General features: G+C 50.0%; 4 protein-coding genes across 4 annotated transcripts; 2 read left to right on the forward strand and 2 right to left on the reverse strand.

Annotated features, from left to right (window-relative positions):
* Window positions 1-503: 503 nt before the first annotated feature.
* HOO65_030828 (Mitochondrial membrane protein Pet127) lies at window positions 504-4,076 on the forward strand (the record flags this gene model as incomplete). Its single annotated transcript, XM_071000495.1, has 1 exon — window positions 504-4,076. The coding sequence occupies one exon, from the start codon at window positions 504-506 to the stop codon at window positions 4,074-4,076; it is 3,573 nt and encodes a 1,190-aa protein (XP_070860507.1).
* A 522-nt stretch (window positions 4,077-4,598) lies between these two features.
* HOO65_030829 (S-adenosylmethionine decarboxylase proenzyme) lies at window positions 4,599-6,304 on the reverse strand (the record flags this gene model as incomplete). Its single annotated transcript, XM_071002093.1, has 2 exons — window positions 4,599-6,049; window positions 6,187-6,304. 2 exons carry the CDS (start codon window positions 6,302-6,304, stop codon window positions 4,599-4,601), a joined length of 1,569 nt encoding a protein of 522 aa, XP_070860508.1.
* Window positions 6,305-7,906: 1,602 nt separating this feature from the next.
* HOO65_030830 (Cytosolic Fe-S cluster assembly factor cfd1) lies at window positions 7,907-9,309 on the reverse strand (the record flags this gene model as incomplete). Its single annotated transcript, XM_071002192.1, has 4 exons — window positions 7,907-8,051; window positions 8,176-8,319; window positions 8,406-9,202; window positions 9,277-9,309. The coding sequence occupies 4 exons, from the start codon at window positions 9,307-9,309 to the stop codon at window positions 7,907-7,909; spliced, it is 1,119 nt and encodes a 372-aa protein (XP_070860509.1).
* A 565-nt stretch (window positions 9,310-9,874) lies between these two features.
* HOO65_030831 (60S ribosomal protein uL4) lies at window positions 9,875-11,230 on the forward strand (the record flags this gene model as incomplete). Its single annotated transcript, XM_071002210.1, has 3 exons — window positions 9,875-10,079; window positions 10,334-10,484; window positions 10,543-11,230. 3 exons carry the CDS (start codon window positions 9,875-9,877, stop codon window positions 11,228-11,230), a joined length of 1,044 nt encoding a protein of 347 aa, XP_070860510.1.
* Between the last annotated feature and the right edge of the window lie 189 nt (window positions 11,231-11,419).

Genomic DNA, 11,419 nt, shown 5'->3' on the forward strand with positions numbered 1-11,419 from the left:
TTGTCTTGATCTCGTCTCATGGGCCATAACACTCTCATATATATATTATATCTTGTTTCTTTTTAGGGAGCTGCTTAAATGCACTTGGGCACTATACAAGTTTTCATTTGAATCACTGCGATGACTAAGCATCGCATTACATTCTATTGTTACACAAAAGCCTCATTGGTGGGGCAGCAGTCTTTTCCTCAGAAAAAAAGTCTTGAACGAGGACTAAAAAAGACGGTAATTGATAAATGATTAACGCAAAATCAACTTTTACAATTCCGCATCGTCACTTATTTCCCATTTTTTTTCTTCTTTTCCTTTTGTCCCCATCTGTAAGGAATTATACCCATTTGCCTCTTGATGTTTTTTTTCTCTTTTTGCGTTTTGTGGTAGTTACTCTTCTGGCTACTCTCTACTCTTTTCCATCACCTCAAAATCCTTAACCGAAAAATCTTCTTTCTTCGTCCTTATCTAGATATAGCATCGCCGGCGACCCTACGACCCCGACAGCCGACATGCTTCGCCATATCGTGCCAGTCCTCCGCAATGGCTGCTCTGTAAATTCGCATAGCTTACGGCGGTCATTGGCCCCTTCCTCGGTCCGCTCAACCACGTCCTTCTATATATCCGTTATACACGCCAGTCGTGATCTGCATACTCAGTTGCCGCTACACCGCATACACAATCAGGATGATATCACCGAACCTCTTATGGAGGCTGAGGGTCAAAATGACGTGGTGGACCAAATTTACGAAAATGAGGTCATTCAGCCTTCGGACGTGATCACCGAGACTGTCAATGAAGACGATTTGACCATTGTGCGGGAGGTCATTTCGTCTGGTATGGGAGCCCCGCCTAAAAAGCAGACTAAGCAGGGCAGCGGCTCTGAGTCTCTAGAATCTGCGCAAGCGAAGAAGATACAAAACGCCAAGTTAAGAAGGAAACAACGACGCAAGGCTGAGCGTGGTGAGAAATTGGCACAGCGTGCTGGCGAAAACACTTCTAACCCCGGCCCCGGGTCAATAGCGCATGCTATGGGGCTCAAGTCACTTGCGCAGCGGCTTAGTGCTTCTTCTTCTTCGGAGCTTCCGACCCCTAATGATGTTGCTGGCGAAAACGGTACTTCCATGCCCGAATATGTCCCTGATATAGAAGGCTCAACCTCAGATCTTGTGGTGCTTACAGAAGAAGACACGCTTAAGAAGGGCGCCGCCAAGGTACTAAAGAACATCCCCGGAGTTCAAGACATACTCACCAAGTCTCTCAAGAAGAAGAAAAAAAAGTCCGCAGCCTCCAAAAAGGCCGAGGCATCTGTCGAGGGTTCTGAAGACAAGGGTGAGGACAAGGCGGCCCAGCCAGGCAAAAAGAAGAAAGAGAAAAAGGAGAAGAAACCGGAGGACAAGAAGGAAAAGCCGGCTGGCAAGAAGAAGTCCGCCAAGGCCAGTTCCAACCAGGAAAAGGTTGATGTCAAGACAATCAGGGCTCGCGATCTCAATTATGTACAGGTCGAGCAAGGCGAAGAAGTTGCTAAGCTTTGCCACGGGCTTGAACGCGTGCTGTTCAACCCTGGTGTATATCACCTGCAAGATCCTCGCTCTGGAGTATTTAACTTTGATCCTTCTCTGGCCAAGATCATGCCCGTCAACGAGTTCGATTTCCGCGCGCTCAAGGAGTATGTAACGTCTTCCAAGGATACCAACCTGGCCGGTAAGGCAAAGGCGTTTGCCAAGAAGTATAGTGGCTCTACATCTAGTATGACCTCATCTGTGTCGCAATTCCACTTCCTGCTTTCGGGCTGGAGACCAATTGCAGCCTCAAACATGTCTCGTGGCTTCAAGGCCGAACCTCTCACTTTCACCCGTATTACCCGGGCGCCCTCTGCGTCTTTCTTGCACTACAATGATGGCACCTATGCTATGGATGCCGACAAGGAATTTGATAGTCCTAACATCCTGAGTATGCTGGGAAAGTCTATGGAGAAGCTGCTTACACTAGAGCCCAAAGACTTTGATCGGTACCACCGCTCGCGGTCATCTGAAATCAGCGAAGAGGAGCGCAATGCAGAAGAAGCCTTTAGTTTTGCAACCCTTGGGGACTTCATGATTCGTTCCCAGCTAGATGCTAATGACAAGCGACTACCTGGCGTGGGAAATTTTGATTTAAAGACTCGTGCCGTTGTGTCTATTCGTATGGATATGACGAACTTCAAGGATGCCTGTGGCTACGAAATCAAGGGCCGCTACGGTAACTGGGAGTCCTTTGAAAAGGAGTATTTTGACATGATTCGCTCTGCTTTTCTCAAGTACTCGCTACAGGTGCGCATGGGTCTGATGGACGGTATATTTGTCGCCTTCCACAATATCAATCGCATATTTGGCTTCCAGTATATTTCACTTAACGAGATGGATTCGGCAATTCATGGAACTGAAGAAACAGCGCTGGGCGATGCCGAGTTTAAGCTAAGTCTGCAGCTTCTAAACGAAATGCTAAACATTGTCACCGAGAAGTACCCTAAGCAGTCTCTGCGTCTACATATCGAAACACGTCCCACCACCCCGCCATTAATGTACTTCTTCGCTGAGCCAGTGACAAAGGAGGAGATTCATGAGATTCAAAATGCGAACAAAGATGAGATTATGCGTTTTGAGAACCAGATGATGGCTTACAAAGACGACCTACCGGCTACCGACGAAAAGCCAACTGCTGTCGTGGAGGCTGAAGGCGAGGCTGAGGTTGAAGCTGAGGCTGAAACTGAGTGTTCAGAAGTTGCTGCACAGGGGCCTGATGAAGATGAGGGTGCCTGGTCAAGCGAAGCTGTCTGGAGTGAGGTGACTAGCAAGGCCGAAGAGGCCGTTGAGAGCGAGGAGCTAGGCCTTCCCTATGTTCGCCGTGCTATTCAGATTGCCCTCCGTCAGAGTGGCCTTCTGCAAAACGATGCAACTGGTCAGCAAGGCCGCGAATATGTCCAGGATCTGCTAGAGACTCTTACCGGCACCCAAGGTGAGGCCGAGGCCGAAGATACTGAGCCAACAGAGGAGGGTGTTGACGATCAGAATACCTTCGAACAGCCTACTGTTGAGGAGGTGGCGGTCAAGGGCGAAATCATTGGAGAATGCTCTGGGGAGACCCTCCCAGAAACTGCAGAGAAGCTCGAAGATGCCTCTCCTGCCGAGGAGATTTCTAGGGACACTGCAACAGACACCACTGAACAGGCCGAAGACATTGCTATCAGAGAAGCTATGGAGGCTGAAGAAGCTATCGACTACTCCCGCCCTGAGCATCCCGGCCAATCGAGCTTGAAGGACCTGATCCGCCATCTTGCCGAGCAGGCTGATGAATACCAGCCCCCCAGCAAAGACGAGGCGGCTCCAGATTCCCTCAACAAGTTGCGTGAATTCGAACGTATCTTGTCTGAGCTAGTGGTTGAAAACCGCACCTCTGAGTCCAAGGGTGACAGTAAAGCCACTACTACTTCAAGCGAAGCTACTGCTGATACTGCAGCCGATGAAGTGCCTGCAGAAGATCTCGGCGAGCTGACTGGCCTGATCTTGACAATCAAAAACAAGGTTGATGGCAAGTACGTCACACGGCCAGACAGATTTACTCGCGGGTCTAAATGGGATCTAGAGTACAACATCCAGGAGATGGATAAGGGCCGTGCCTGGCGTCTGTATAAGCAGGTGAAGGATCGACGCAAGAAGACATTGCAGAAAGACGATTCTATGGCTGAGACAGACAGCGAGTATGCGCGTGCCTACCAGCGCATGCTAGCGCAGTTTAGCGCTGCGGGTCGTTCATACCGCAGGCGTGTTGATCATGAAGCGAAGAATAAGCCCCTGTACTTCCTAAAGCCGCAGGATCTCAATCTCGAGTTGAAATGGGGTGATGTGTTTGAGCGGTCGCTAGCGGCCGATGTCGAGGCTAAGAACGAGACTGAGACCGAGACTCAGAAGAGTGATGAGGAGCCTAGGTATGGCGATGTCCATGAATCCCTCAAGGAGATGGACTCACTAGTGATTGAGCCGGAAGAGGATGTCCAGGCCGAGGCTGGTGCTGGAGACGAAGATGCGCCTAAGGAAAGCAAGTAGACATGGGCTCCGAGAAAAAAGGACATGGTGTGTTTCTGTACGAGTTGTGTTTATACGTCCGTTTTTTGTTTCTTTCTTTCCTTGATGTTGGGGGTGCCCTGCGTTTTCCTTTTCCTCCCCCCCCCCCCCTTTGGCCTTGTGTGCCGTGTACTATTACCATTTCGTCGTCGCCCCCGCCCACCTACTTTGTATTATTATTATTTCTTATATCATGTAGCAACGGACTAGATTGAGCCAAAAGTTATATAGACTGGACATATTGAATTTTGGATCCTTGTTTGACACCATGAAATGAAGAAACTCTTGCTAACTGTGATAGCAACAGGACAGGGAACAGATAAGTGACGATAAGCAACATTTGTTGCATTATGAAGCTCCTAATAGTTAGAACTAAGCTTAAACTATATCCAATTGGCACAAAACATCGCATCATGTCTCTGTGGTTTACCATATCATTATTTGTAAAAAAGAATAGCACATATCTTCCCCCATAGGCTATATATTGCAGCTTCACCTTGTTGCCTACATGCAGAACTCGCCCACGCGAGCTGTGCGCGAGCCAGTCCAGTCGTCTCGCTCGTAAAAACGGAAGACCAGATCGTAGTCCTCAAAGTCGTGTACAATGTGGTCGATGCGCTTGTATCCGCGAACGGGGCAAGCCACCTTCTTAGTACGCACAAGCGACCCGTCCTGGTCAAAGCGGTCTTTGCGAGCATCCTTGGCCTCAAATAGAGTGACGCTGAAACGGCCCGGCCGGAAAATACCCACTACATGCTCAATGATATCGCCAGTGGTGCGTCCACTTTGGCCACTAGGCACGTTAGTTTCGAATGAGGCGTATGAGCACTGCGGCTCGGGGGTCACGTGCACAGTGAAGTAGTGAGCGGCAGGAGACTCCCTAGACTTGCCGTCCTGGCTGCCTTCAGCGTTAACGGAGGCTGGAGGGGCGGGAACGACACCATTGGCAGAGAAACCGCAGGGCGTAAACAGGTAGGCATCGATGCGTGCATCAGGATACTGTGAAGTAGGGTAGACATCGGCCAGGCCACAGTTGTTGCTAACAATGGTCCCGTAGGCGTGACCCTCAGTGGTTAGACTGTCCTGTAGAGCCAGCTCTTCCTGGGTCTCAGTAGCGCCGTCTTCGTCAAGACGGCCGCCATTGCCAAAGACATCAGCAAAGTCCTCGTGTTTGCCATTCACCTTGGCAGGTGTGTACACATCAGCAAGGCCCTTCTCACCCGCGACCGCACTCGCGTGCTCAAGGTACCATTGCTTGGCGTGTTTAGGATCAAGGTCAGTCATGAGAATCTCGAGGGTTTCGTCGTTAACCTCCTCAGATCCAGCGCCACCAAAGCGGCCCGAAATAACAGTCGGGATTCTTGCTAGCTGATCACGGGTGAAGCCGTCAGGCAGCAAATCTTCCTCGTCGGGGGTCCGAGGAGGGGTGATGGAGCTCTGAGGCGAGGTGATGTACAGGTACCAGTGGTCTCCGTTCATCTTTCCAACCATGTAGGCACTGCCGCCTTCAAACATGTCGTCCAAGTACTTGACCTCTTGGTTCCAGCTGCGGTGAGGGCCGTGCTGTTTGTCAGGGAACAAAAAGTTTTTGCGACTGTAGAATACACGGTAAGGAGTAGCGGCAGCTTTGATCTCCTCGACAGACTCAGCATTGTGGAAGGGGAAGCCGGCATGAAGGGCGGCAATATGCAGGAGACGTTGGAGGCCCAAAAGCAGAGTGGTGGTACCACAAGTCTTGAGAATAATCTTGTGAGGGAAGACGAACATGCTGGACTCAGAAAGAAGGTAAGCATCGACATTTTCAGAATTGAGGACTGAAAGAATCTTGCAGTTGACCATGTCAAGCATGGAAACCCACTTCTCGGCAGGAACAGCCTTGAGGCCGTTCTCCTTGACGGAAGACGGCAGGGAAGTGGGGCTGGGGGCAAACCAAACCTCCAGCAGCTTTTCAGGACCTGAAGGAAAAAATATTTTAGCACTCAATACACGGTATATGAGATGTGATGTATAGTATATTTGGGGAGGCGTATAATGGGCAACAATGAGAAGACAAGGAAAAAGGAGTGGAGAAAAAGGATAAGAAAGGACTTACCCTCGAAGGCATTAGTCGAGTCGAGGTCAGCGGCAACATCATGGTTGATGGTACGCGAGGGAGTGCCCATAGACATGCTCATCATGTTGAGGCTGTTGCTGTAGAAAGAGGAACTCATCTTGCAAGGTTGGAAAAGAGAGGCGGATAACAGCGGGGATGAGCGAGCTGGACTCGAAGAACTGGCTCAGCGCAGCGCAGTGTTGTTCTCGCGATGGATACAGGAAGCTAAGCACCGGTCGATCTTTCTATCTCTCCGAGCTGTGATCGCTGGATCCGCGGAGCACTAGCTACCACTCAAACGAACTATGCGGTGCTCGTTTGAGAGAGTAGGCCCACAGGAAGCGTGGTGGCCTGGTATAAGTGCTGGCGGTTGCCAGCTACAATATATATGAAACAGAAAATAACGTCACTAAGGGACGTTAAGGAGGTCGGCCGCGGATGGGAAGATGGAAGATCTTTAGGACCGGAATGATGGCTCTGTTGCGACCTCAATCGTGCAGAAACCGATACCTATGATGAAGTATCGGGCCCAGCAGACGAGACTATCTGGGAGCTGACAATCCAATGGGTGTGTGAGACTCGTGTAAAGTGTGTATCTTCTTGTATACAGCGAAGAGGCGAGAGCTTGCGGGTGCGTGATTCGGCCTTGTAGGTAGGTCGTTGTTCTTTGAAGAAGAAAAAAAATGATTTGGTAGGCTAAGAATAAAAGTTGACCATTAGTAGAGGTGCTAAAGACTAAAAGGGAACAAGAACGTAGAGAGCGAGCCATGGAATGACAGGGTCAGTCAGGCTCGCTTTCTCTATGGCTCACACTCACTGACTGTATATGGGCTGGTGTGTAGGCAGGACTAGAACCAGGGCCAGCACAAAGGAATCCAATGGATGGGCTTTCGTGTGCTTTTTTTCCCTAATTTTTCCTGTTTCTCTTCTCACTTCCTGCACGAAATGAAGAGCAGGATCATGGGCTCTGAGAAAAGAGTAAACAACAAGACCGTTTAGGGCAATCAAGTTTTCTCTCAAGAGACGCTAGGGGACACAAACAATGTTGACATCAAACGACAGTTATCGAAAAGCCCAAAAGAGTCTTTGAAAGCAAAACCTTCTGCAATACAGAACAACGCAAGTTGCCGTCGAGAGACGGCTGTAGGCTATGACGTTGAGACTAGGAGGAAAGCCGTTTCGAGTCGGCAAAATTTGTCTTCGAATGTGCGCGCCATGATGATCATGAGCCGCCAAAGAAATGCCTCTTTTTCCTCTCCTCTTTGGAGGACGACGTGACAGTTTGAGCCTGCAGCTACCGAGGGTTCTGGAAGCCAGCAAATCCCCTATTGACTGTTCTTCCCTTTTTTGGCTGAAAACAATTTTTCTGTGCATCAAAATGGGGTGTGCGGGGCTGCGGTGCTGCGGTGCTTGAAGTGGGGTGTCTGTAGGACTGTGTAGACCCTCTGTAGTATTTTGCAAGTTCTCTATAGACGCTCTGTAGACTCCCTGTGGCCTTCTCCACTAACATCCCACTTCTTTTTTCTTTTCTATTTTGTGGGCCTTCAATGGACCTTTTAGTGGGTCTTTATGGAACATAGATCCATTGATTGGCCGACTAAAGCCCCGGCCTGCGTCAAATTCGTGTGTGAGCATAATTGCTCTTGGTCCAAGTTCCACAAGGCTAACTCCGATAGTGTCAATGAGGCCCACCCTGCACACGCCCCTCTTGTTTGCTTGTCTACTGCTGCTGCCCTTTCGTCGTAACTCTATATGCTTTCTCTATGATTTGAGGCCCGCGGCTGTACTCATAGATCAACCGGTCAAAAGGGCGGGAGGATTGCTCGTTCTGTGTGGCCTTGGGGAGGCAAATGCCTCCATCCCGCCTATTAGTGTTTATTGTAGGGTGATACGGCATCGCAAGCTCGCCGATAGTCTATAATAGGACCTAGCTTGAACCTCCTATCTAAACATATCAATATAAGACTTGCCGCCCAAAAAACGGCATACATGGTGATGTCAGGGTCCCTGCAGGCCTCGACAGCGGCCCTTTGAGCCTCGGGCATTTGGCGGTCTGCATCTAGTTGGTTGCTTACACACGAAACATCCAGCTGGCCGATGTGCTTTTCTGCAAGCCTTGACTTTTTCTCTGTGCTATTATTTAGATGTTATCCTTCATTTGTTGTATGATACCTTCAAACAGGTAAGACAACGAGCAACATCTATACTTGCTCACTAACGAGCTGTTCTGTTGCGCTTCTGTGTCTCCCTCAGAGTTTTCCTCTTCAGTGGTTGATATATCCTTGCCGTTCACTTTCGTACCTGCAGGATACCGCGGCTTTCTGCCAGTCTCAATCAACTGGATAAACTGCATGTCGATAGGGATAGACCCAAGGAATGGTACCTTGAAGTCCTCGGCCATGACTTTTCCACCGCCAGATCCAAAGATATCTGTGCACTCTGAGCAGTTCTCACACACGAAACCGCTCATGTTTTCAATAACTCCAAGCACACGTATTCCAGTCTTCGCGCAGAAGTTTAATTCTTTTCGCACATCTGCAACTGCCACTGCTTGTGGCGTCGTGACAATCACTGCACCAGCCACCTGCCCTGGTTGAGCATCGCGCAGCAGATTCTCCGCTAATGATATGTGCTCATCGCTGGTCCCAGGAGGGGTGTCAATGAGGAGGTAGTCTGTCTCGTCCCACAGAACATCTGATAAAAATTGCTTCACCATCGCTGTCTTCTTAGGCCCCCGCCAGACAACTGCATCCCCTCTGTCGGGTAGTAAGAACCCTAGACTCATGGCTCTAAGAGACCCGATTCCTCTTTCAGAATCGGCTTCATGAACGGTTACTGGAAGCCACCCTCCGGGTGCTTGGTGAACTTTGGCATCTTCTATGGAAAGCATACGGGGCATGGAAGGACCCGTAAGATCCACATCAAGTACCCCGACAGAATGGCCAGCTAAACTCAATGAGAGAGCTATCTGAGTTGTCACTGACGACTTCCCAACTCCGCCTTTGCCGGATAGAACCTATTCTAGTGTAAGTTGTATTGACTGGCTTTGGTAATTGGACATTGAAGAAGTTGGAGAGGCGCCATACATACCAACACAATGCGCTTGACTTTCGAGGTAGACATGTTCAAAGGCGCACATGCAAAAATAAATGACGTAGTAAGAGGGGATAAATAGACAATGTGCTACTTAATGACCCTTTATAAATAGGAACGGGTTGTATGTGCCTGACTCAAGACCTTGTCTGGTTTGCTGACCAATTGCCCCTCGATTTGATCATGACGTTTCCGTTTCTTGACAGGGATCCCTCTTAGCCTATCCCAATAAGGAAAGACTATGAATTGTAGCCGCCACACACAGCGCCCCACATCTGGTAGATAAGTGATAGCACGCTCACGTGACTGAGACGCTCATTTTGTGGCGGAAATATGCCATTTAGGGCCACAAGCCCACCAAAATTCAAAAAATTCAGTCTACCCAAAAGTTTACTGGTGCGAATTCTCCACGCACCCTCCACACCTCCAGTGTTTGCTCATCACCATACCGAAGTCACAGGTACGTTCTTGTCGGAGAGTCGCCGTTTCTGCCAGAAGCGACGTACACTATCTTAACTTCCATCAATTAGTTCTTTTTCTTCTTTTTAGACTTCTAACAAACTGCTTTTCAATACAGACGACCGAGATAGATACAATGGCTTCCCGTCCTACTGTCAACATCATCGGAAAGGATGGCGTCGCTACTGGCGCCACCCTCACCATCCCCGCTGTCTTTTCCAGCCCTATCCGTCCTGATATCGTTCAGCACGTTCACACTGGCATGAACAAGAACCGCCGCCAGCCCTACTCCGTCAGCGAGAAGGCCGGTCACCAGACCTCTGCTGAGTCTTGGGGAACTGGTTAGTTTACCCATCCACATACACCGCTCCGCTCCAAAAACAAAGCACCGCAAAACAACACTACTTGAGTCCGAAATTCGCATGGAAAGTTTTTGCTTTGGCCTACCATTAGGCAATCAACTGTTTATGGGCTATAGTCTGCTCATCAATACTTGCTCAGCCATTCCAAAATTTGTCTTTCAACTCAATTTACCCCACATCGAGAAAAATCTTCAATCACCACATATTGGGGCCCGAAACTAACAGGCGAATAGGTCGTGCTGTTGCCCGTATCCCTCGTGTCTCTGGTTCCGGTACCCACCGTGCTGGTCAGGCCGCCTTCGGTAACATGTGCCGTTCCGGTCGCATGTTCGCCCCCACCAAGGTCTGGCGTAAGTGGCACGTCAAGATCAACCAGAACCAGAAGTAAGTTGGCCGCTATAAACACCCTGTATTAAAGGCAATAGAATCTAACAAGTTGCAGGCGCTATGCTACTGTCTCTGCCGTTGCTGCCTCTGCCGTCGCTCCCCTGCTGCTGGCCCGTGGTCACCAGGTCTCCACCATCCCCGAGGTTCCCCTGGTCGTTGACTCTGCCCTGGTTGCCGAGTCCGCTATTTCTAAGACTGCCTCTGCCATTTCTCTGCTGAAGGCTGTCGGTGCCGGCCCCGAGCTCGAGAAGGTCAAGGCCTCCAAGAAGCTCCGTGCTGGTAAGGGTAAGCTCCGTGGCCGCCGCACTCGCCAGCGCCGTGGTCCTCTCTTCGTCTACGACGCTGAGACCGATGGCAAGGAGCTCGTGACCGGTCTCCGCAACATCCCCGGTGTCGAGACCTCTCCTGTCACCGCCCTGAACCTGCTCCAGCTTGCTCCTGGTGGTCACCTTGGCCGCTTCGTCATTTGGACCTCCGCTGCCTTCAAGGCTCTGGACACCATCTACGGCTCTACCACTGAGGCCTCTGCCCTGAAGAAGGACTTCCTCCTGCCCTCCAACATTGTGTCGCAGGCCGACCTCGGCAGACTGATCAACTCTTCCGAGACTCAGTCCGCCCTGAACGCTCCCAAGGGCGAGAAGCTGACCCGCCGCGCCTCGGTCCAGAAGAAGAACCCTCTCCGCAACAAGCAGGTCATGCTCCGCCTCAACCCCTACGCTGCCACTTTCGCCAAGAAAGCGTAAGTTAATGTATAGTTGTGGAGACACGAGTTGTTGCTTTGTAGGCAGGCTTCTATGAATGAATAAAGCGAACAAAAATGGGACTTTTTCAAGCAAATAAAACATAGGTCCATCGGTTTAGATATGCGCATTTCTTTTGATACAAGTGTTTGGCGTCTAGGTAATCAGGACGGGAGTCAACACAGCTCTGAA

This window comes from Ceratocystis lukuohia (assembly GCF_044167205.1).
Source record: "Ceratocystis lukuohia strain C4212 chromosome Unknown Supercontig3_pilon, whole genome shotgun sequence".
Classification (NCBI taxonomy): Eukaryota; Fungi; Ascomycota; class Sordariomycetes; order Microascales; family Ceratocystidaceae; genus Ceratocystis; species Ceratocystis lukuohia.